This window comes from Myxocyprinus asiaticus, chromosome 11 (assembly GCF_019703515.2).
Source record: "Myxocyprinus asiaticus isolate MX2 ecotype Aquarium Trade chromosome 11, UBuf_Myxa_2, whole genome shotgun sequence".
NCBI classification, from domain to species: domain Eukaryota; kingdom Metazoa; phylum Chordata; class Actinopteri; order Cypriniformes; family Catostomidae; genus Myxocyprinus; species Myxocyprinus asiaticus.
Genome location: NC_059354.1, coordinates 9517992 through 9543040, shown reverse-complemented (window position 1 = coordinate 9543040; position 25049 = coordinate 9517992). Strand labels below are relative to the sequence as shown.

The window sequence follows — 25049 nt, the reverse complement described above, 5'->3', positions numbered from 1 at the left end:
CTGAATTATGCATAATATTTACCCAAAAAATGTGAAGAGTGTGGAAAGGCAAACATCTCATTGGTTCATTTGGTTGGGGTCATGTAAAATTGTTCATAACAAAAAGATTTTCTCTCCTGATCCAATCAGGCAGACAAAGACGGGTTTTATTGTACTCAATAAACCAATGTCAGGTGATAGTTTTAGTGGAGTGGTTCAGCTCATGTGTTCCATATTTGTACAGGCCTACACTTGAACCGACCATACATTGGCAAGATTGAATCATGAGTCTGGTTTGGGAAGGTGTCCTTGACTGCCTTCCCACTGAATGTGTGGCTTCAATCTGATGTAGCCACACATTCAGTGGGAAGGTCCGGCCCATCGTCCAACCACGCATGGATTAACAATTTGACAGACGTTATGAAATGTTACTGAGGAATACATGTGTCAGAGACACTGAAAAAAAGCGATGACTAGGCCTGCACAATGGTACATCATGTCCCGTTTAAACCCGTTCACTATTTTTCACATATTTCATGAAATTGACATTTAAAACTTTAAATGAGAGATTAATCTTTCATTTATGTTTTTTCCCCACGTAAACTAAGGAAAAATAAATTTAAAAAACTAACTGACAAACCAAAAAGGTGAGTTGAGATGTTTTATTCTCAGAGCTTTTAAATTTAATTTGACCTTCCTGTGCTTCTCAGTGGTGTTTATTGTGCCCATGAGACTGCTTTCTGATTGGTGTTCTTGCAGAGCGGTGGACCAATCAGAGGGCACCATGTGGTTTCCGTACCCATCTGAAAGGCTGAAGCAGACATACGTGGGGTGCTGAAGGGGGGGTCAGTGCTGCCACCGCCAAGCGCCCCATGTCGCCCATGCCTAAATCCGCCACTGGCGGTAGTGAACCATTAAATATACAGACATCAAAATTACATCCCATAAAGCCTGAAACATGGTCACAGTATTTTTACATTACATTTCTGGCAACCACAGCTGCCAATATTTTACAGTAAATGTAAATGATTTTTCTTCAGTGCACTATCAAAACATACCTGTAACAATTAATGTGTGAATCTCACAAAACCGTTTAAGAACATGTCCGGGTCATACTTCACTCCAATAATAAATTATAGTTTGCCTACATTTTTTTTCAAGATTTTTAGATTGTGACATTATTATCTTGACAAATAAATATATTTCCTTCCTCCAATTCTCATTACTGTAATGTGAAAAATGATTTATTATTTAAAATGTATTAATATATTATGCTGTATCTGTTGTGTTGCCTTTAATTTGTGATATAGAAATGCATTGCCTTTAATGATTAAAAAATTACTGTATTACAGTATTGAGATTTTAATGAGAATCATCATTGAGAACAATGAGAATTATTTAACGCTAATGAAATTTTGTGGGGAAATGTGCTAAATTATCAAGAAATTATAATGTAAATATTAATGGTCCTAAAAATAGGCTTTATTTGCTTTAATATTTCTTTGTTTTTTTTCTTGAGAATTTAAGGATTCAGACTTTCAAACGTTGGGAGTCAAGCCATATAGCTTCATGAAGCCACCTGTTTTCCTGCTCTGCAATGGGATCTTGGCAAAAACAATGAACCTCAAGCATGTTTTATGTGTTAGTCTTGAAGATCAGAAGTATAATGTATTAAACCCTTGTTCAATCTCACATACATGTAAGAGATAGACCCCTCTGATGTGACAGCAGTAGTTAGCAGAAAGCCAACGCAGGATACAGGGAGTGAAATTAAAATGTGCACTCCCAATCTGCTCAGGGCTTTCAATCACACGCCCAGGACTCATGCCAGCAATAAATCAATCCACTACAACAGTCCTGCTTCAAGAGTGCTGAAAGCACAAAATACCTCCTGAGAGAGCAGGTGTATGATAAAACAACACAAGCAAGTCAGAGAGTGTGTCTGAAGAGATGACTGATAATGAACATACAGCAGGAAACTGATACACACTGGCTCGGTTCTGAAACTTAGTGAACTGCCCACCTAGACAGCAGTTTAAGTCGGCATGCATGATTCCAACAAGGGTGTTCCAAAAAGTAGGCAGGATAACTATGTTGTCTTATAAGATAACTTGATTAGGGAGGAATCTGGGAGAATTTCTGATTATAAATATAACAGTATTTTATTCAATACAACAAAGAATTGACAAAAATAGCTCCATCTGATTAAAAATTATATTATCACATGCATATTAAAGTACTGCGTCCTTGCGTGTTGAAGAGCCACCATTAAACCAGACCAGGCTGACCAGAATATTCAATACAAGTTAAGCTCAATTAACAGCATTAATGTTGATTACCACAAAAAATCATTTCGACTCGTCCCTCCTTTTCATAAAAAGAAAAAAAGAAAAAAAAAATCTGGGTTACAGACAATGAGAAGTGGATGGGGCCAACCCTTAAACGTTAAAATACTCACTGTTTCAAAAATATAGCCAGAGGATGTAAACACTATGCTTGTTAACATGATCACTAAAAGTTTCATCCAATTATACAACTTTGTTGCCATGATGACAAAACACCATAAACACTAAAACGACTGAAAAAAATAAGATTCAAACAACTTTAAAACTCAAATTATACACAGGGTTGCCTGGGTAGCTCAGCGAGTAGTGACACTTGACTACCACCCCTGGAGTCGTGAGTTCGAATCCAGGGCGTGCTGAGTGACTCCAGCCAGGTCTCTTAATCAACCAAATTGGCGTGGTTGCTAGGGAGGGTACAGTCACATGGGGTAACCTCCTCGTGGTCACTATAATCTGGTTCTCGCTCTCAGTGGGGTGCAGTGGCGGACTGTCCATTGGGAGAACCGGGACTTTTCCTGGTGGGCTGCGAAATGGGACCCCATGGGCCGCCATGTTATGTAGAATGCGCCACAAAATGGTGCCGTGATATGCGGAAGGGGGCAGCGATATGCAGAAAAGGACAGCATTATCTACACTTTAATTATCTACACTCCTCTAAAAGAGTGGAGAGATTCCATTAGTGTGTGTAGTAGACAGTGTTAACAAAAACTCTGCGACACACTGTTAAATAAAACATGACTACCAAAAAAAAAAGTGAAAAGATAAAAACGAGCGTGTCTGTTGAAAAGTCCTGTGGTGGGCTTATCTTAAATCAAATAAACTCAAAGCTGCAGCAATGTATTTCAATATTGCTTTCCCCTTGCACAGTTAATTAATTATTGATATTTAATCTTACAGCATGAAATGAAAGAAGTTTAAAAAAAATAAACATCAGCAAAAGAAATCCATAAAACCGTAAGCCGTATGTGACCTAGCGAGGCGTGCAGCGGGGTTCTTGAGTGTTTGAAAGGGAAGAGATCAGCTTCAACAAACAGAACACAGCCCAAAAAACAACAAATCCAGACAACAATACAAATACACAAACTGTCTCTCGCACACATACCCATACACAACTGTGAAGCGTGCAGCATTAGAAGATTTCACATGCTTTCAGGCACAAGCTTCAGAAAATCTATTCTCCACAGCCGCAGGCAAAACCGAGTATCTTGCACGAGTTCTTGGCTAAAACCAGCACAGTAGAGTTTATATAGATGGGATACTGTTTGGTGCGAGTCAGCAGCGAGCTTTCTTTTTCGAACAGCGGTTGGGACATGCTCTAATCCCAGAAATAAAGAGTGGCTGGGAGTTTAGCCAACATCTGTGTGGTCAACTTCATGTGTTTAGCATTTTAGAAACCTGAAAGACAATTTAATGCAAGTCATTCAAGCAAAAGCCTTTGGATGTTTATTTGTGCATTTGGGCGTTTATTTGTGTATTTGTGTTTTTCGTTAAGTCTGGCTATCAATACATTTCAAATGATTAAAGCAAAATTCAGCTGAATGTAACTTGCTTTGATATTGATTCAGTGATGTAAATAATATTTTGTACTTGAAGAAAACCAGTGTTACACATGAAGGACATTTTTATGGTTAACATTTTTTCAGTGTGCTAATATTGAATTCCATTCAACACGAAAGTCGGAATTTCCAATTTCCTACTTGGAAATGTACAACAGAGTGCCACATGACTTGGCGCAGACAGAACTTTTCAACCCCAATATGGTGGCATCCAGGGATATGTACACAGTCATTGGAAAAACGTAACTTTTAAGTAAATGAAATGAATACAATTATCATAAGATCAGTTTAGCCAATGTTTGTCAGGTGAGACAGGTATCTAAAACATGTGAAATGATCTTCTTGATAATCAGAGATAATTGTATGCCATTGTCAATTCATTTTCACAGATGTCAAGTTGGAATATCCCATCTCCGACTTTGAATGGAATGCGGTAATAATCACAGGAATCTTACCAAAAGACATGGAGTGACATTTTGAGTGACATCAAATTACAGGGACTGAATTCTTCTAAATAACATGTAATTAATACTACACATATGGGGTTTGTCCAAGAGTTTCATGTTTTTGCTGCACTAGAAAATCAATTCATTTTAGGACAGTCTGATCTCATAGTGACATCAGAAACAGTAGGTTTACTTTTCTTTAGCTAAAATCAGTCTCTGTTTACCGAAATGCAAAACACTGCCCCCAGTGGCCAAAGCGCTAAGTGGTGTAGGGCGTATGGGTACAAACGAGCTTTATTTTCCAGGTGTAATGTCCACGGAGGGGCGCCAAATGCGAGTTGTGAAGCGAGTTGTTTTCAGCTATTAGGCTGTAATACAGTGAAGAGCAATGCATATTTTATAAACTGTCCCCCCCAAATGCCAAACCTAAATCTAACCATCAGTGGAGTAAAAAAGTTATGTTAGAGGGAAAAAATGCAACATCCAAATCGTACTCATCACTGATTTTGCAAACATGATTATTTCCTGGTTTCAATGCGGGAATTGAACCCGGGTTTCCCATGCTCCTGACGCTACGTGCTTCAGGTAAACACACTGGAGTCGATGCAGAAATGTCTGATAGGAGATGCCGCTTGTCAGTGAGTCGGCATACTGTGGCCGATCCTGGGGTACTGGAACTCTCAAACAACATGCCGACTTCCAGTGTGATCATGTTGTTTTGGTACCGTCCAAAAATGCCACATTTCAAAAGTTACACTAAGTTGTATTCTTGAGACTCCAACCCGCCCCATTTGCTGAGGAGATGTTGATTCATGGGAGCCTCTTAAAAACCTCCAAATCCAGACAAACTTTACTTTTGGCCTAATGCTAATGAAGGCTGCATCAAAAGACTGCAGAAACCCCCTCAAATACAAAAACCCTATAGTGGGGGCCTGGGTAGCTCAGTGGTAAAATAAGCTGGCTACCACCCCTGGAGATCGGTGTGCTGAGTGACTCCAGCCAGGTCTCCTAAGCAACCAAATTGGCCCGGTTGCTAGGGAGGGTAGAGTCACATGGGGTAAAATCCTCGTGGTCGCTATAATGTGGTTCGTTATCGGTGGGGTGCGTGGTGAGTTGAGCGTGGTTGCCGCGGTGGATGGCGTGAAGCCTCCACACGTGCTATGTCTCCGTGGCAACGTGTTCAACAAGCCACATGATAAGACGCATGGGTTGACTGTCTCAGACGCGGAGGCAACTGGGATTTGTCCTCCACCACCTGGACTGAGGCAAATCACTACACAACCACAAGGACTTAAAAGCACATTGGGAATTGGGCATTCCAAATTAAAAATTTAAAAAAAATAAAAAATAAAAAAAATAAAAAAAAATCTTTATTGAGACCCATCCCAGGCCAGAAATGCATAAGGCTTTCATAGGAGTTAATAGTCTAGAATCTCATATCAAAATCCCAAATTCCAGTGTGCAACATTGCTTACTCATTGGTATGTACAGTACAGTCATGGAAAAAAAACAACTGAATATAAAACAGAACAGCTGGATAGAGTGAACTTTGACTTGGTCTTGGTCCAAACACTTTTGCCAACAATAAAGACATTTGACTCCAACTTTGTTGGACAGGGACAAGTAAAAAGCAACAAACACTTAATCCAGCAATAACAAACAGTAATATATATGTATATATAGACATCAGGAAAATTCCCACCCTGAAAAACAACTCAAGTCTTCAGTCGCCTGACCGACCAAATGAGATGGAAGTATATGGAGGAACATCTAGCGACAAACAAACCATGACCCCGTGATATTATGTTATTAAGTTGAAAAATATAGTTTTGCTTCAAATTCATAGTATGACTTGACATATGACTGTTGTCAGACCGGGCAACACCCTCTTTTTCAAGAGGTTGATCAACAATAACATGTAAAATGAGACAGAGAATGAATTATCTGGGAAAGTAGAGCCTAATGTAGACTACACTATTTGTCTTCTTGTGCTCATTTACACCCCATCTCACCACCACTGATCCATATCAAGGTCAAAAGCTCCGCGTGTCTGCATGGCTCCCTGGTCAGACCCTCACAACCCACTCCTTTCCCATTAAAACCCTTAGAGAACACCAGAGCACGTAATCTAACTTTCCAGCTTAAGGTGCAAGCTTCCATTAAACCTTGGGTCACGAGAATCTAAGAACAATCAGTACTTCTCCAAGTCTAACTAACTACTCAATTATGACTTAAAGGTGCTATAAATGGATTTTTTGGAATACCACACATGAAATGCATCTACTACCTGACAGATATCACCGAAATGGGTGTGCTGAGAAATCATCTTCTCAAACTTTTATCCCAAAGGCTTTTTGATTTAAAGCACTCCCAAATATGACGATAGCCTTGCAATTGACCCCCTTGCTAAATTATATAGGCAGCTATATATTTTCATGTATAAAGATTGGGAGCATTGTAGCCCGATTCCCAAACTATAAGCTTTTTTGTCACTTCTTTTGAATCTATACCACAAAACATACATTGTGTCCATTGCAGCCTGATTTCTGAGTTAAAGACTTTTGTAGTCGCTTCTTTTGAATCTACAGTGCAAAACCACAATCAAACAAATGACTTTTATAAGCTCATTCAATTCTTAGTCTATCAAAAACATACTGAACTGCGTGTCATTCATAAAAAGTCTGTTTAACCACACTATTTGCAGACCTCTGTTCTGTTAAAACATGAAATGATCTAATTATTTAGAACAGTCTGTGTGCAGTAAATCCAATAAGAACTGCATTTCTTATTTCCAAATATTTCTTCCCCAAAACTACTAAAAGAATCGTTAATAGAACCGTTAAGAAAACTGAAATGTTTAGAGGAATCAGAACCAGAATTTTTAAATTTCTTATGATTCTCAGAATGAAACTGTCAAAATGTCAAATTCTGTAAACTTTAACTTTTTTTTTTCAGAAATTTTTGCAGACCCCCTAACACCACCTTGCAGCCCCCAGACCCTAGTTTGAAAACCTCTGCCATTGGCTATAAATGAATGATTTAGAGTAGCCTGGAGTTATTTACATTCTGCCTATTACAATCTACTCAGGAACAAAAAAAGTCCCTTGAGACATTCAAATGTATACTGTCTAAACATAGCTAACAATGCAGTGCAATCTACCCATGCATACATATCGACAAGTGAAATGTATTTCATTCAGCACAGCATCTTTCTACCTGCATGATCATGATGCAAGAGTTACAACAATTAATCTGTGCCCCTTGAAAAAAAGAAATAGCCTCAGGGCTGGATTCTCATGCACAGATTAACCACCTGAACTGAACTGCAGTTTGAATTGTGATTCTCCATTGAAATCTCTAAACATCATTCAGTAATAATAACAGTAAATCTGTGTCCTTGAAACCATCTCAGTGTTACATCTCTATCCATGAAGTTTTAGTTCCCATGTTGAGAACAGTTAGTACCAAATGCATCTGTTTTGGGCAAGTCAAAGGTCACAAAAATGTTTTAAATACTTGCATGCCATCAAGACTTTGAAAGCCAGTCAGCGAAACACCAATATTTAAAGTAGGCCATTTAACAAAATAAGTGTTAAATTCAGTCAAATATTGTCACTGCAGATGGTTACTGTAAGGATTACCCTGGCGACCACCGGGGTCACTATGTTTGTTTATTGTTCACTTCGTGTCTTTTGTTTGATTATGGGTTTTTTAGTTCGTTTCATTGATTCTTATGTGTATTAGTCCCAGGTGTTCCTTGTTTTCTCATTAGTTCCTTGTGTATTTAATCTCTGTGTTTTCCTCTGTTCATTGTCAGTTCTTGTCCATACTAGGCAGTAATGCTTTGTTCAGTTCTTATGTTTCTATGCCTTGGTTCTTGATTTTTTTCCCCCCATTGAAAGTAGCAGTGTTTAGATCCTGCTCTCTTGCCTCATCTCTCCTCAAATGTTACAGTAACAGAGTTAAAGAATCTACTATTTAGGTGGAGTACAACAATCTAAACTCACTCCTTTTTGCTCCCCCTGTATACTGTACATACAGGGGGTGCGGCAATAGTTGTTGAGCGTGGGGGGTTGCTGTAGTAAAGATACCTCCGCGCTCTTAAAGGTACCTCTGCTTAAAAGGGCACCTTCACCTTTTAGATTTGTGAACGAAAGGGGCAGGGGCTTGTGACCCTGTAGCCCCAGTTCTGTGCATGTCAGTGATCTCACGTTGGCACAATTTCACAGTGGACCCTTCCTCTTCCAAATGTGAACTCTGAGCTTTGTGATTGGTCAAGAAGGAGTTTGTTTGGGGGCCTGGGTAGCTCAGTGGTAAAATACACTGGCTACCACCCCTGGAGTTCACTAGCTCGCTAGTTCGAATCCCAGGGCGTGCTGGCGTGCCAGGTCTCCTAAGCAACCAAATTGGCCCGGTTGCTAGGGAGGGTAGAGTCACATGGAGTAAACTCCTCGTGGACACTATAATGTGGTTCGTTCTTGGTGGGGGTGTGGTGAGTTGAGCATGGTTGCCGCAGTGGATGGCGTGAAGCCTCCACACACACTATGTCTCCGTGACAACACGCTCAACAAGCCACGTGATAAGATGCACGGGTTGATGGTCTCAGACACAGAGGCAACTGGGATTCGTCCTCCACCACCCAGACTGAGGCAAATCACTACACAACCACAAGGACTTAAAAGCACATTGGGAATTGGGCATTCCAAATTGGGAGAAAAAAAAAAAGGAGTTTGATTACATACAGGCTCAATTGCTCTTTCTGAGTACCCCGGATATTTACCCAAATAGATCAAATTTACCCAAATCTGAACATAAAACCTGAATCAGTGTTGAATTTAACAATCTGAATTCGTGCCACATACATTTGAATTTCAAGTTTGATGTAATTCAAGTTCAAAACTGCAAATTCAATTTTAAGTAAACATGTTCAAATTCAAGTCCTAAAATTCAAGTTCAAGACACATTGGCACATATTTCATTACATAGAACATTTTTACTGTAATAAATTAACAAAACACAGTATTATAGTATGAAAATCTTCATTGATAATAATGGTAGTATCACAAAAAAAACACACTCCAAGAAAAATGACCAAATACACTACAGTAATGAGTAATTGAGATGCAAATGTGCTTAATTGTTTTATTTTTCATGGTTATTTGGGGGATTTTGGTTACACAATAAACTGCATCTGAAATTTTTAACATTCTTTAAATCAGTTTTAAAAACTATCAGCCGATTAATCGGTTATCTGTCTTTTCCACCACTTTAGTTATCGCCATTTGCAAAACCCACTATCGGACGACCTCTAACGAATACCTCTTCTAAATGCCTTGAACAAAATGTGTAGCCTACTAATGTTTAACTTACTTTAGCAAAGTGTAGCTATATTCCCACAATTATGAAACAATCATTACAGAAACAGATTATAAGAATGAGTCTTGCACAATTATTGTAAGAGTAAACTAAAAGACAAGAAGGGTTAGGACAATATTCTGAATCCTTAGAAGCCTTCAATACCACTCTACAAAAAGGTCAGAGCATCACTAAGCAGAACAAATAATTATGGATGGCCCTGAATTAATAAACATATGCAATATAGAGCAAAACGTTTTAAACCAAGGTCTTAAAATTCATGTGGATGAGTACTGCCCATAATTGGTTCTGACAAAACAATCCTTTACAAACACACCCCTGCAATTGTGTGAATTTCATTTAAATCATTAAATCATTCTGGAAAAGTTACTTTGGATAAAAGCCTCTGCCAAATGCATTCATGTAAATGTGTGTACATGGGTGAAAAGAATTGTGTTGCTCTTATGGGTCCAACTATTTTTCCATTACTTGACACAAATCTCTCACAGACAGAGAGAATAATTAGAGTGGATATATGATTGTCCAGTAATCTAACTATTATTGTATCCTGATTTCAATGTTATGTTCAAAGATAAATTAGGTGGCAGTGGTCGTTCAGTGACAAACATTACCTTATCCGAGAAGAAACAGGTTTGATCAATATTAGATGTGACTTGCCACATGACATGAAATGCATGCTGATGTTCATGTCTGACATTTACATAGCCATATAACAGCATAAACACTGACCACATAGCTTCAAACAAAACCAGTTCTGTAACCAACTCTCATTTAGTCCAACTTTAATGTGTGTTTTCTATTACTAGTAAATCACAACTGCATGAATAAAAAAGTACCTTTCCATTATCCAGCACCTTCAAATTCAAACAGAACCATTCATTTGGATGCAACATGTTTTTTTTTTTTCTTCTTGTTTGCCAAAACTGACAGAGTATTTATCAGTTGTTTATCAGTTGGTGATTCTAAATCATTGCTGACACAGCACTGACCTCCTGCATTACACCGACCTGTCATCATCTTCATCATCTCCATGCAGGGATGCTCTAATATTTCAGAGCACATATGGACAGGGGTGTGTGTGTGTGTGTGTCATGTATATACATAATTCTGGACTTGCCTTTGCATGCCCACCGTCACAAAAATGCATGAAACATGTACCAATCCCTATTCACTGGTGATGCAACCCTGATATTTTTACTTCATGCCGCATCAGTCGGAAGGGCTTCCCAGACTCATACACGCGGGAAAGCAGCGACTCACCCTCGGAGAGCTCCAGCTCGAGCTCCGCCAGCTTCTCGCGCACCTCCGCCGGGAGAGTCATCGCGATCGCCGGTGACGGCTCCAACATCATCATGAGTAATCCGGTGGAATTGCGTTCTGCCATAATGTTGGTTCGGGAAGATCCAGGTCCACGCCGGCCAGCAGGTTTTTGTGGCTCAGATCAGCTGGTGGGTGGGTGCGCGCGTGCTGCTCGCTTATGGCATGCAGATGTGAGAAGTATTCGGGGCGGTTGCATATAAGCTGCTGTTTGCCTTCACAGCCCGACCGCTCCGACCACCTGAGATAAAATGTTAAAATGCAAGATTCACACCCTTGTTCAAGCCGTATTTAGCGCTGGATCATCGTGCATAACTAAAGGTTTCCTTTTAATTATCTGTAAAACAAAGGGAAACTCGCCCAACTCCGCTCTTCATTGCGCCGCCATCGCCATTGCAGTGGAGCAGCTGCGGGAACAGCGCCTGAATGATTCCTCACTCACCTACACACACACACACACACACACACACACACACATCCGTGCACTTGGATTGAGATTTGAGAAGTACTCCAATAAAAAAGTAATAACAATAAAGAAGAACTCACGACATGATAAACACCCATATATATCACTATAAGATATAAACATTTACATCTAAAATCATTGTATATGGATTTATTTTATATTTCAGTGTCCCAGTTGATAATACCATGGATGATTAAGTGTCTGTAGGTCTAGACAGGGCCGTAACCACAATATACATTGAGGGGGACAAGTCGTCAAGACTTGAGACAAAGAGCCAATGTGTGCATATTGGTTATCTGTCAAGCTTCTGAAGTAGCTTTTTAGAAAATTCACTTGATATTGTCTTAGAAAATGATCTATAACAAAAAGTAAAGCGTTTGCACCCTCAGATTAAAACTAGAACATGATAAGACCTGTGACTTGTGTCTTACATTGTGTTTTATGACAGTGTCATATATTTGTAATGCAAATATTATTAAGTAATAATTTCAAATCAGTGAGATTGTCTAAATAATTTCTTTATGTCTTTAATTAGTTCTAAATTTTTACAGCATCTCCTAAGAGTCTTCTTTTATTAGAGACTTTTATTTGAGGATGAGCCACCAGTTAAAGGAGTAGTTCACCTAAAAATGGAAAATGTACTTTTACTTACTTATTTACTCATCCTTATGTTGTTCAAAACCCATATGTTGTTACTTTTTCCTTGGAACATGATGAAAATTTAAACAGCTCTATTCCATAGAATAAGAGTTTATAGTGAGCAGGAGCTGTCGAGCTTCATAAAGGACAAATACTATAAAGAACTAGTGAAGGTTCAGTATAAAGACATCATAACAGTCCAAATGACTTGTGCAATATTTTCCAAGATTTCTGGGGTCATACAACAACTTTTATGCTATATTTATAATGATTTTTTTTTCTCTTTGGACCATGACAGCAGTGGTTTTTGTATGGAAAAGAGCGTTAGAGAGAGAGTTAGGATTCCTGAAGAACAGACTGTCTTAAGATTTTACTGGGAGGAAAAAACAATGAGGAACAACTTGAGGGCAGTAAATCATTTTGTGTATTTTCTTTTTGCTAGTCAGCTGACACAGTCATGTCATTTTACAGACACATCAATGATGAAAAGAATTACAATTATACTCATCTTTTCTTTGAGACAGCACAAAAAAGAAAGAAAAGATGACTGAAACAGGCTAATTGCTAGCAGTGCAGACATAGTGTTAGTCTTGTACTGTCAACTTAAAAAAAAAAAAAAAAAAACGTATCTTTTAAAACCAAAAATTATATAATTTTGGGCCTTTATCGCATTTAAAGCCTTTATTCAGAAAATTATTCCATTCAGTGCCTTTACTATATTAAAGGACCAAAAAGATACTTATATTTGTGACCTCAACACCCGCACCCCCAAAATGGTTTGGTCCCCCCCAATGTTCAAGACATGGTTACAGCCTTGGGTCTAGATGCTGAATATTCAAATTGTCTGCGTGTTTTTAACTTTCTTTCTCCGTACTTATTCTCTGGAGTTATACAGTAATTGAAATACTATGCAAAGTACACCATTCATTTTTACCACTGAATAATAGAATAAAATTAAAACTGTGTTTATAAAATGTTATTTAAATATCATATATATATATATATATATATATATATATATATATATATATATATATATATATACACTATATTGCCAAAAGTATTCGCTCATCTGCCTTTAGACGCATATGAATTTAAGTGACATCCCATTCTTAATCCATAGGGTTTAATATGACGTCGGCCCACCCTTTGCAGCTATAACAGCTTCAACTCTTCTGGGAAGGCTTTCCACAAGGTTTAGGAGTGTGTTTATGAGAATTTTTGACCATTCTTCCAGAAGTGCATTTGTGAGGTCAGACACTGATGTTGGACGAGAAGGCCTGGCTCGCAGTCTTCGCTCTAATTCATCCCAATGGTGCTCTGTCGGGTTGAGGTCAGGACTCTGTGCAGGCCAGTCAACTTCTTCCACACCAAACTCGCTCATCCATGTCTTTATGGACCTTGCTTTGTGCACCGGTGCGCAGTCATGTTGGAACAGGAAGGGGCCATCCCCAAACTGTTCCCACAAAGTTGGGAGCATGGAATTGTCCAAAATCTCTTGGTATGCTGAAGCATTCAGAGTTCCTTTCACTGGAACTAAGGGGCCAAGCCCAGCTCCTGAAAAACAACCCCACACCATAATCCCCCTCCACCAAACTTCACAGTTGGCACAATGCAGTCAGACAAGTACCGTTCTCCTGGCAACTGCCAAACCCAGACTCGTCCATCAGATTGCCAGATGGAGAAGCGTGATTCGTCACTCCAGAGAATGCGTCTCCACTGCTCTAGAGTCCAGTGGCGGTGTGCTTTACACCACTGCATCCGAGACTTTGCATTGCACTTGGTGATGTATGGCTTGGATGCAGCTGCTCGGCCATGGAAACCCATTCCATGAAGCTCTCTACGCACTGTTCTTGAGCTGATCTGAAGGCCACATGAACTTTGGAGGTCTGTAACGATTGACTTTGCAGAAAGTTGGCGACCTCTGCGCACTATGCACCTCAGCATCTGCTGACCCCGCTCTGTCATTTTACGTGGCCTACCACTTCGTGGCTGAGTTGCTGTCATTCCCAATCGCTTCCACTTTGTTATAATACCACTGACAGTTGACTGTGGAATATTTAGTAGCGAGGAAATTTCACGACTGGACTTGTTGCACAGGTGGCATCCTATCACAGTACCACGCTGGAATTCACTGAGCTCCTGAGAGCGGCCCATTCTGTCACAAATGTTTGTAGAAGCAGTCTGCATGCTTAGGTGCTTCATTTTATACACCTGTGGCCATGGAAGTGATTGGAACACCTGAATTCAATTATTTGGATGGGTGAGCGAATACTTTTGGCAATATAGTGTATATATATATATAATTTGATATATTTGGCATTGTGGGTATTCCCCATAGCCTCAATTGTTTTTACTCAATAGTTTGAGTTATTAACACTTAAAATCTTAAGTCTCTGGATTTTTAAGAAAATTAAGTTCAAGGAACTTATATATTTGAGTTCAGCCCTTCAAATAATGTTTTATTAAGACAACTTGATTTTTCCGGTAATGACAGCATTAGGGTTTACAGTGTATTTGGTAAAGTTTCAAACTGTCAGAAAGTCAACACTGCCGACATGTGGACGATTTAGGAAACTCCAAACAATGAGTCCAGTAACACAATGTGGTATGAGAAACATTTATTGAAACAATATAACATGATGCAAATTATAATTGATACAATTCATATTAACATCATTATGATATTACTTAAAGTTAGACATTGTACATGTTCTTTTATAAACATATACCTTTAAGCCGTCATCTTTATTTGTAGCGCTTTTCACAACACACATCGTTTCAAAGCAGCTTTACAGAAAATCATGCATTAACAAAAATTGAAACTGTGACATTTATAAAGTCTTAGAGTGATCATTGTGTAGTTTGATTAAATATAATTGTAAATTGTGTATAAAAATTAAATAATTAAATTATAATTGTATTGTGAAGGCGACTGTGGCAAGGAACACAAAACTCCATAAGATGTTGGTTAATGGAGAAAAATAACCTTGGGAGAAACCAGGCTCACTGAGGGGGCCAGTTCCCCTCTGGCTAACATCATGAATATAATGCCAACATTACTTATGTATAGTGCAAGTCATGGTTTAAAATTATTAAACTAAGTAAGTGTTAAGGGTCAGTGTTTAAAACAAAGATTTTATATGAACTGTAAGATTAATGACTAATGTCTCTGAAGTACATCCTGGATGAACTGCAGAAGTTCACATTGATGCATTGTCCTTGGTTAGTTGGCTGATGAAGGCTTTTGTTGGCAATTAATTGATAGTTGATGTATTCCATTATAAGAGTGTAGTCCATCATTAGACCAAGGTGATGCTGGCAGAGATCAGTGAGGTGAACTGCAGTTCAACCGGCAGGTCATTTTGGTGAGGTCTATCCTAAATCCAAGGTTCAGGCAGTGGCATATGAAGTATTCCATGTCTTATGGTTGGAGTTGGCATCAACATCAACATTTACTTATGTATAACCCCACTCATGTCTAAACATAAGTGTTCAGAATCATGACAAATAGACATTTTTCCTCAGAGTGTGTCTCAGATTTAAATAGCAAGAGGATTCTGCAGATTTCTTATTGTGCTCATATACTTCACGATTCACTGCCATGTGTATATCTACCAAATGAGTCCTCCTGTACAGAAAAAAATAAACATAGGCAATTAGTTATACTGAAGGATTTACTAGAGAGATCAATAGAGATCAAATTAATCCCTCATTCTGAAATAGTGAGCATACACAGCTGGTTATTATTCCATAGAGATCCTGAAATACAGTGCAGTCCAAAAGTCTGAGATTACATTGAAAATTTGGGATTCAAAATCTATTTTAAAACAGGAAATAAACAGTATGTTTTAGAACTGAAAAAAAAAAAAAAAAAAAAAAAAACATTTGGTATTGGTAACACTTTACAATAAAGTTGTATTTGTTAACATTAGTTAATGCATAACAAGAACAAATTTTATTACAGCATTTATTAATCTTGGTTAATGTTAATTCATGAAAATACAACTGTTTTTTGTTAGTTCATAATGCATTAACTAATGTTAACAAATACAACTTTTTATTAAAAGAAATTAAATAGTATATGTTGAAATTAACATTAACCATGTTTAATGTTTTTTTTTTTTTAGATTAAGTATTGTTCACTGTTAAGAATGTAGTTAACTAATGTTAATGAATACAACGTTATTGTAAAGCTGACTGAAAATATATAATAGAATAGAATAGAACACAATAGAAAATACAGTATTATTCACTACAGGAAAGATTTAAATAAGTCCAAAAGTCTGCCTTTGTTGACCAACCTTTTCTGTCCCTCAGTTAAGGAGGATCGCAGAGCTTGCAGATACACAGACTGGTGGTTTGGTATCTCCAGTTTCTTCCCTCCAGTCCAGCAATGACTCCAGAAAATGTCTGCATCAGCTGGGACAGTCCTTGCCCTGCAGAACAGCACAGTCCCGTCTGTCTCCAAATCTCCCTGATCTCCACACCCTGTACATCCATCATACCCCTGAGGCACTGACACATCATAGCTCTGGATAAAGAAGAGTTTAGGCTTGCCTGCCAGGCCAGGGCAGGAGTTTGGGGTGAACAGGTGCCTGACTGTGTCCAGGTTCAATCCTGGGCCGTGGGAGTCAGTGGCCAGCAGGTCTGATGAGAGACTTCGGCTGATAATGCAGCAAACAAACACACATGCCCTGTAGTGATCCCGCTGTCGGGCCACTTCCGTCAGAGTGGACAGCACATCTCTGACACTCAGCAGCTTGTGTATGATCACATGGAAGTGTAAGCCCTTAAATGTTTTCGCCAGCTGGTCTGCATGGACATGAAAGCATACAATTTGTTTGAGGTTTTATTGCTTACTATTTTCAGATCTAAGTGGCACTAATAGTACAAATCACTAAACTGTTTAAGCATCCAGTGGACCCAAAAGGTATCTGGGCTCTTTTGGACATTTAAGTCACTCTTTAAAATGTCTAAACTTAGATCAGTAGATCAGACAAAATATCAAACCAAGAGCCATCTGGATCATTGACAAATAAGGTCATCTGAGGGAATAAAAATGACAAATCTTTTCAAAAACTAGTTTAAAACACTGGTCAAGTTAGTAGAAATGTAGTGTTTGTGTTCATGTTGGTTTCATAACTTTTTGGGGAAAAATTTTAGCATTTTCCACACACACACACACACACACACACACACACACACACACACACACACACACAAAAGAAAGATTTAATGATGTTAAAAATGTCAAGTGGTGTTACCATCAAGGAAAAAAGGTTTTAAAATACTTTTCTTGCAACTTGAATACATTTGAGTGTATACAACTTTATCATTAATTTCCACAAAAAAGCCCGGTTACAATATGCCCGACAATACCTTGACACGCCTCACAGCTTCTGGCACACTGTAATTTGGAGTGACGAGACCAAAATAGAGCTTTATGGTCACAACCATAAGCGCTATGTTTGGAGAGGGGTCAACAAGGCCTATAGTGAAAAGAATACCATCCCCACTGTGAAGCATGGTGGTGGCTCACTTATGTTTTGGGGGGGTGTGATCTCTAAAGGCACGGGGAATCTTGTGAAAATTGATGGCAAGATGAATGCAGCATGTTATCAGAAAATACTGGCAGACAATTTGCATTCTTCTGCACGAAAGCTGCACATGGGACGCTCTTGGACTTTCCAGCATGACAATGACCCTAAGCACAAGGCCAAGTTGACCCTCCAGTGGTTACAGCAGAAAAAGGTGAAGGTTCTGGAGTGGCCATCACAGTCTCCTGACCTTAATATCATTGAGCCACTCAGGGGAGATCTCAAACGTGTGGTTCATGCAAGATGACCAAAGACTTTGCATGACCTGGAGGCATTTTGCCAAGACGAATGGGCAGCTATACCACCTGCAAGAATTTGGGGCCTCATAGACAACTATTACAAAAGACTGCACACTGTCATTGATGCTAAAGGGGGCAATACACAGTATTAAGAACTAAGGGTATGGAGACTTTTGAACAGGGGTCATTTCATTTTTTTCTTTGTTGCCATGTTTTGTTTTATGATTGTGCCATTCTGTTATAACCTACAGTTGAATATGAATCCAATAAGAAATGTGTTTTGCCTTTTTAATGAGACTTTTTATTTTTTTATTGTACAGTTTCCCAACGATTAGCCTACACTACTTTGACATTTTTTACTCTAAGACCAAGAAAAAATATTAAAATATTGTAATTTTGAACTTTATATATTTTGTATTATACATTGTTTTAAAAAATTATAATTTACATGATAGGAGGTTTTGAATAAATGAATTGAATAAAAGTGTGATCAATCTGGAGTTTTGTCTGGAAAGTTCTGAAAATATCACATACTTGCAAAAAATAGTACCAAAGCAGTCAATTCAAAACACAGTATAAGACAATTTCAATCACAAAATCTGTTGATTATCTGAACAATATAAAAGAGTGCAATAGAGATCAGTGATTTCTCACCTCCTTCAGTGCCGACACAGTCTATGATTAAACACACTCCTCTGGGATCACTCTGCATACTGTATTCTTCATCCTTCTGCTCAATAGAGTACAAATCAAAACACGTCACAAACCGAGTTTGACCACATTCTTATTGCAGAACATCAATCACATTCTTTCTAATGCTTAAGCTAATTTCAAATAATATGCATTTACAATGTTATTGAGTACATGTTGTTTTTGCATCATTATGCTAAACTGTAATTAAGTCTAAAAATAGACAACCAATCCAAATAAACTGAGTCCCAGAAAGAGACACTGCTCGATGAGCAATTTTATAAAGTATATAAATTATATATTACATATGTATGCATCTGCTTCCACACTGAAACTTGAAATAAACAAATCTGAACTGAGTGTAATGCTCCTTGTGTTGAACACATATACAGTACACATTTGAAGAACAAGTATGTTCTGTACACCTATTTCTAATGTAGAATAAGTAATGTTTATTAATATAGAAATAACAGAAAACTTAGCTCTTAAATCCACAATCATTACCTGACAACAGGAGCTAAGTGCTTCTTTCTTCACAGCGGTCATCTTATCTAAGAAAACAAAAACAAATGTATCTTATGTAATATGAAGGCAGCTCTATTACTGAGCAATATAATTACACTGAATACACAGTATCAGTTTGGACACACCTGTGCAAGAGCTTTAATTTAGACAAAGGGAGGCTCTATACATAATAATAGCTAACAATAAAAACAGTATTCTAAAATATGGAAAATAGTAGTAATACAGAATGCGTAGGTGTGTCCACGTTTACGCTAGTGTATTTTCTTGTTCTGCCCACTTTGAATGTACTCACCACAGAATTTGGGAACCTGCTTAACATTGCAGGAAACTGATGAATTGTTCGGCTGAGGACAAAAACAGTGTAAAGTGAAAATCAACACACATTTTTAAGTTTTATCTTAGACAAAGCAATGAGGCTAAATCTCTTACCAATGCATTTCTGCATCTGCCGAGTTGCAGTCTGTCTGGAGGGGAAGTTCCTTGGTTTGTCATTAGTCCTGTAAAAGCAATTCAATGTAAATCAATGGAATTACTCCATTTCCTCACAAATTTCCATGAGCTTATTTCTAACAATGACGCAAGAGAAAAAAGGGTAAAATAAGAGGAACTGAAGTCATTTGACAGTCCTGTTCTCATGCATCCTTTGTTACCTTATGAATGACGTACTCAATAAGAGACAATTAACAGGCAAATTACAATTTGTATTATTTGTTTAAATCTACCATAACAACAAAAGTGTTTAAATTTTAACTGATGGTGAATCTCACCTCTCTGCTGGTAACGGCTGATCTTTTTAGCCAGATCAGCCCTGTGAATGGACCTCAGGTAGTGTTCGATCATGTCCATTTTCTCACTAGAGAGCTGGTTGAGCTTCTCCAGCTCCACCACAATGTCTAGAAAACTCTACAATTGTGAATACTTTTGTCAATGTTTTTGATGGTAAATACTTCTATGGGCAGACCCTTTTAATGAACAGGTTTGGCTATTGTAGACAAATCTTAATGCTACAGCATACAATGACAATGCAGTGTAGCTTTGAGTACATCATACCTGGACGTTTTCCAGTTTATGTTTCGGTAAAGTGCCTCTCAGTAAGAATGTCAATGATTTCAGGTCTTCAGTGCCCATCTCCTCACTGACATCAGCCATCAGTAATCTAAAAGAACAGAGAATACAGCAAAAAAAGACCAATTCTCATGCACATAGTAGGCCTACGTATACACCATTCAGAAAGAAAGAAAAAAACAACAACTATATGGAATATTACCTGTATTCAGGTACAGCATGTCCATGTTTTAACATTCCCTCAACCGTACTCTTGCTGGTCATCAGCACTCCTCTCAGCAGATCGTAGCGTTTTATTTTCAGAACGAGCTCCATGAGGAACACATAATCCATCCTCATTTGGCACAACACAGATTGTAACATTCCTCTGGGATCAGCAGAGAACATGTCCATATCAAGAGCCCCACACAGGTAAGAGATCTGCTTGCATTCTTCAGTGCTGAGCTCATCTGTGATTTGACTGATGGTGTGGTACAGCTGCCCTGACATTCTGTTTCAAACTGACTGTGGTAAGAAAAAAACAGTGTTGTTATGTGTCATCACTTTGAATAAGACCATTCAGTTACTCAAATAAATATTCAGGGGGGTTTATGCCAGTATACTTTCTTGTCAAAACTAAACTGGTGAGCCAGATGATCATACCACTTCCACAACTGAATTTCTATGTATAGCCTATATGAAATTAGTCTTTTTCTTCACTGATATATATATATATATATATATATATATATATATATATATATATATATATATATATATATATATGATTTGACTATTAACTAGTGTAAAATAATGATATTAAAATGAAATCTCCTTCAAATAATAAAAGAAGCTTTCAGAAACTTTCTGTCACAATAGTCAATAGGGTAATAGGCTATCTGTAGGAACTATTTTTTATAGTTATAGAGTATGTCGTTTAATATAATTCTTTATGGTATTAGCCTAATAAATATGGTATTATTTGCCTAAACTAAGGTTAATATGGGGTAGGTTTGTGACCACTAAATGTGATGTGGCTATGTGCTGTCATAACGTCAGAAATTACAGTAAAATATTATGCAAACAAACGATAAAAAAAAGCAGACCTTACCTCGACAGAGCTGTTCTTTAGTTTGAACAGGGGTAAAAATACGTAACGTTCAGTGAGTGAATCCTAATGGAACTCCGTGACGTAATGGTTTCTTTTAGAGGAAAGAGGAAATGAAAGTGAATTGGGGGTCTCATCTAGATTAGCAGAAACATTGAAGAAGTTTTTAGCAGAGAGGAGTAAAGTGCATATCAGTGCTTTTATTATCATTGTTCTTGATCGAGTGCCTGCATTTGGTTGAAGAGTATGGCGGTTGATAAATTACGGAAATTTAGTACTGTCTGCCTCTGTTCACCATTTCTTACAATATATACTGTATTATGTTACGTTTAATGGCACTATAATCTGTAAAAAATCCAAAGGTGGTGTAACATGGCTAATTTTGACCCAAACTTCCTTATTCTCTAACAATATTTTTTGTTATATAAAGACTGTAAGGGTTCTATAAAATTGCCAGAATAGAAATTTTTTTTTTTTATCTACCTTTCACCAGTCATATTTCATCTCAAATAAAAATATAGCAGCTACTATCAAAACATGACCACACTAAAAAAAGAAATGCTATGAATTTACATGATTTAATCAGGTACATCGGTTCCACGTGAATCAGTTAAGATACATCAACGTATGTTCGCATCTTGGTTAAGCTCATTAATTTTTGTCAAAATTTGTTAATGTAATTTCAACATAATGGAAAGTTTTTTTTTGCCCAATTTGGAATGCCCAATTCCCAATGCGCTCTAAGTCCTAGTGGTGGCGTAGTGACTCGCCTCAATCCGGGTGGCGGAGGACGAATCTCATTTGCCTCCGAGTCTGAGACCCTCAATCCTAGAATTTTATCACGTGGCTTGTTGCGCGCGTTACCGCGGAGACATAGCGCGTGTGGAGGCTTCACTACCGCGGCATCCATGGAAACTCACCACGCGCCCCACCGAGAGCGAGAACCACATTATAGCGACCACAGGGAGGTCCATGACTGTGAGAACAGGTACTTTTCAATGCAGAAATAATGCAAAAGCATCTAATGACAGATAAAAATAACCTTGCGAAAGCGACTGAACCTGCATTTGGATGAGAAGCTTATTGCTCTTTGGAGTCAACAAGTATGTTTGTATGATATCTAATATTTCATATCATGACAGACTATTAAAAGATAAACATTTCAGCTGCCCATATTTTTGCACAACATGACTATAAATCTTTTACATTTAATAATTGGCTCTTATGTTATATTATATAACGTCAAATTAAGCTTTATATTTGCATACAGCGTTTGATTATATAAATATATGGTAGTCTACATTTATATGATAATTCAAAGCCCCTCGCACACCTGAAAAGTTATAGGTAGGTGAATAAGAGAAAAATATATTTATCAAGACTAAAAGCAAAAAAATCCCGCACACTACCATAGCTTGCAAAACAGTCTCCCGGCTGCCGAAGGGGACAGCCGAATGGATCCAGTGCCACCGGCCGGTGTTGCTGGACGAGGCGGTCCAGCTGGCGGAAGACCATCTGGCAGCATATCCAGGGGCCCTGGCGCCCCACACCCTGTTGTATTATCCCCGGTTCTCTCCCTCCCCCCTCCTTCCTTCCACCCTGTTCCATTTCCCCGGATATGGGGAAACATTCCCCCGAAACCGGCTCCCTGTTCTTGGGGGTTCCCTGCACCAACAAACCCTGTCTCTCCCCTCTCTTCACCCCAAGTGAGGGAACCCGCCACCTCCAGTCTGCTGGAGTTGCGGGGAGCCGGGTCATGTCTGAGATCAGTGCCCGGTAATGGAAGTGGGGGCCTTGATCCGAGTCCCCAACTCTCCACAGACTGCCTCCGATCGAGCAGGGACGTACCAGATACCGTTGAGTGTTAAGGGGGGTACATGCCAAGCCTTAGTGGATTCAGATTGTAATCAAACCTCCATTCATCATTGTTTGGTTCAAAACGGGGCATTGGATGCAAATAATCGGGTGAGGGTGAGGTGTGAGGTGTGTACACGGGGATATTCATGATTATCCTTTAATGGCTGTCACGATAATGTTCCGGGGACAAAAGCATAATGTTGAAGCGGTGGTTAGTCCTCGCCTCACCCATCCACTAATTTTGGGAACAAATTGGCCGGCTTTTCGATTATTATTGAAGGGGTTGTGTGTGGATGGGGAGGCATGGCCTGGGCCATCTGCGTCTGCTCCGCGTCAGGCTGGCGCCGGGGAAGGGGAGGGGTTATCCGCCCCCGCCCTTAGGGAATTCCCGGTTGAGGATTTCCCTCTAGAGCAGTCGCGAAATGAAACCTTGAAGCACGTGCTTGACCAAGTGATAGTGATTGATAGTCAACGTCTTCAGCCAGGCATCGCACTCATATATCCATATTTATAAATTGTAAAAGATCGGTTGTATAGAGTGACACAAGATGCTCTGACAAAAGAAAATACAACCCATTTGTTGGTACCAAAGAGCCATCGGGAACTTTTATTCCAGGCGGCTCATCATAATCCGATGGCAGGTCACTTGGGACATGGGAAAACACTAAGCCGTCTCATGGCCCGTTTCTATTGGCCAGGCATTCACAGGGATGTTCGCCGGTGGTGTGCAACATGCCGTGAATGTCAGCTGGTGAATCCACTGGCCGCTCCAAAAGCACCATTGCACCCCCTCCTGTTGATTGAGGTCCCCTTCGAATGGATTGGCATGGACCTCGTCGGGCCATTAGCATGCGGGCAATGCTTTGCGTTAGTCCTGGTGGATTACGCAACGCAATATCCAGAAGCAGTGCCTCTGCACAACATCTCAGCATGTAGTGTTGTGGAGGCACGCTTCAGAATTATCTCCCGAGTGGGGATTCTGAAAGAAATCCTCACTGATCAGGGCACTGCTTTTATGTCACGCACACTACTCGAGCTGCACGAATTACTGGGGGTTAAATTGATTTAGACAAGAGTGTACCATCCACAAACGGACGGCTTGAATTATTTAATCAGACCTTAAAAAATATGATTCGTTAGTTCATGTACGAAGATGCTCGGAACTGGGATAAGTGGCTCGAACCCCTGTTATTTGCAGTGCGAGAGGCCCCGCAAGCCTCCATGGGGTTTTCCCTGTTTGAAATGTTATATGGGTGTAAGCCCCATTGTGTGTTAGACGTCATGAAGGAAAATTGGGAGGAAGGACCTTCACAGAGCAAAAATTAAATTCAAGACGTTCTTGACCTGAGAGCAAAACGTCACACACTGGGGCGACTATCACAGGAGAATTTGCTACAGGTGCAAGAATGTCAGTCCCAGCTGTATAACAGGGGAGCTCGGCTACGGGAATTTGCAAAGGGAGATAAAAGTACTTGTATTGCTGCTCACATCGAGCTCAAAGTTACTCGCAAAGTGGCAAGGGCCTTTTGAGGTCACACGGTGAGTTGGGGAAGTCGACTATGAGGTGGTGCGTAAGGATAGGGGCGAGGCACGTCAGATTTACCACCTCAATCCATGGACAGATCCCCTTTACGCCGATGTCCCGTGAAAACAGCCTTCTCCACACCGTTTGGTTTACACCAATTTGTGACCCTTCCATTCGGTTTGTTTGGGGCACCGGCTACGTTTCAGTATCTTATGGACAGGGTCCTCAGACCGCATGCTGCGTATGCTGATGCCTATCTGGATGCCATCATTATTTACAGTAATGATTGGCAGCAGCACATGCAGCATCTGGGTGCCGTTCTGAGGTCGCTGCGACA

The 25049-nt window shown here is 39.2% G+C and overlaps 2 protein-coding genes across 5 annotated transcripts in view; both read right to left on the bottom strand.

The window, feature by feature from the left end:
- Positions 1-11395, bottom strand: part of LOC127447743 (disco-interacting protein 2 homolog A-like) — a 206306-nt gene extending 194911 nt beyond the window's left edge. For all 4 annotated transcript variants that reach the window (XM_051709775.1, XM_051709776.1, XM_051709777.1 and 1 more), the window contains exon 1: positions 10963-11395. In XM_051709775.1, the coding sequence (XP_051565735.1) occupies positions 10963-11086 (124 nt within the window). In that variant the 5' untranslated portion in view covers positions 11087-11395. The remainder of the gene's footprint in view (positions 1-10962) is intronic.
- A 3347-nt stretch (positions 11396-14742) lies between these two features.
- On the bottom strand, positions 14743-21375 carry LOC127447758 (CASP8 and FADD-like apoptosis regulator). Its single transcript, XM_051709806.1, has 10 exons — positions 21334-21375; positions 20446-20747; positions 20229-20334; positions 19946-20081; positions 19608-19675; positions 19471-19522; positions 19158-19204; positions 18618-18693; positions 16429-16939; positions 14743-15755 (listed from the first exon to the last, which is right to left on the bottom strand). The coding sequence occupies exons 2-10, from the start codon at positions 20730-20732 to the stop codon at positions 15626-15628; spliced, it is 1413 nt and encodes a 470-aa protein (XP_051565766.1). The 5' UTR covers positions 20733-20747; positions 21334-21375; the 3' UTR covers positions 14743-15625.
- Between the last annotated feature and the right edge of the window lie 3674 nt (positions 21376-25049).

Bases quoted from the DNA above. Each gene is read 5' to 3' on its own strand.
- LOC127447758 (XM_051709806.1), bottom strand. From the start codon at position 20,732: ATGTCAGGGCAGCTGTACCACACCATCAGTCAAATCACAGATGAGCTC. The intron at 20,335-20,445 runs GTAATATTCCAT...CTGTTCTTTTAG, and splicing joins CATGCTGTACCTGAATACAG to ATTACTGATGGCTGATGTCA. The intron at 19,676-19,945 runs GTGAGATTCACC...TTGCTTTTACAG, and splicing joins CAGCCGTTACCAGCAGAGAG to GACTAATGACAAACCAAGGA.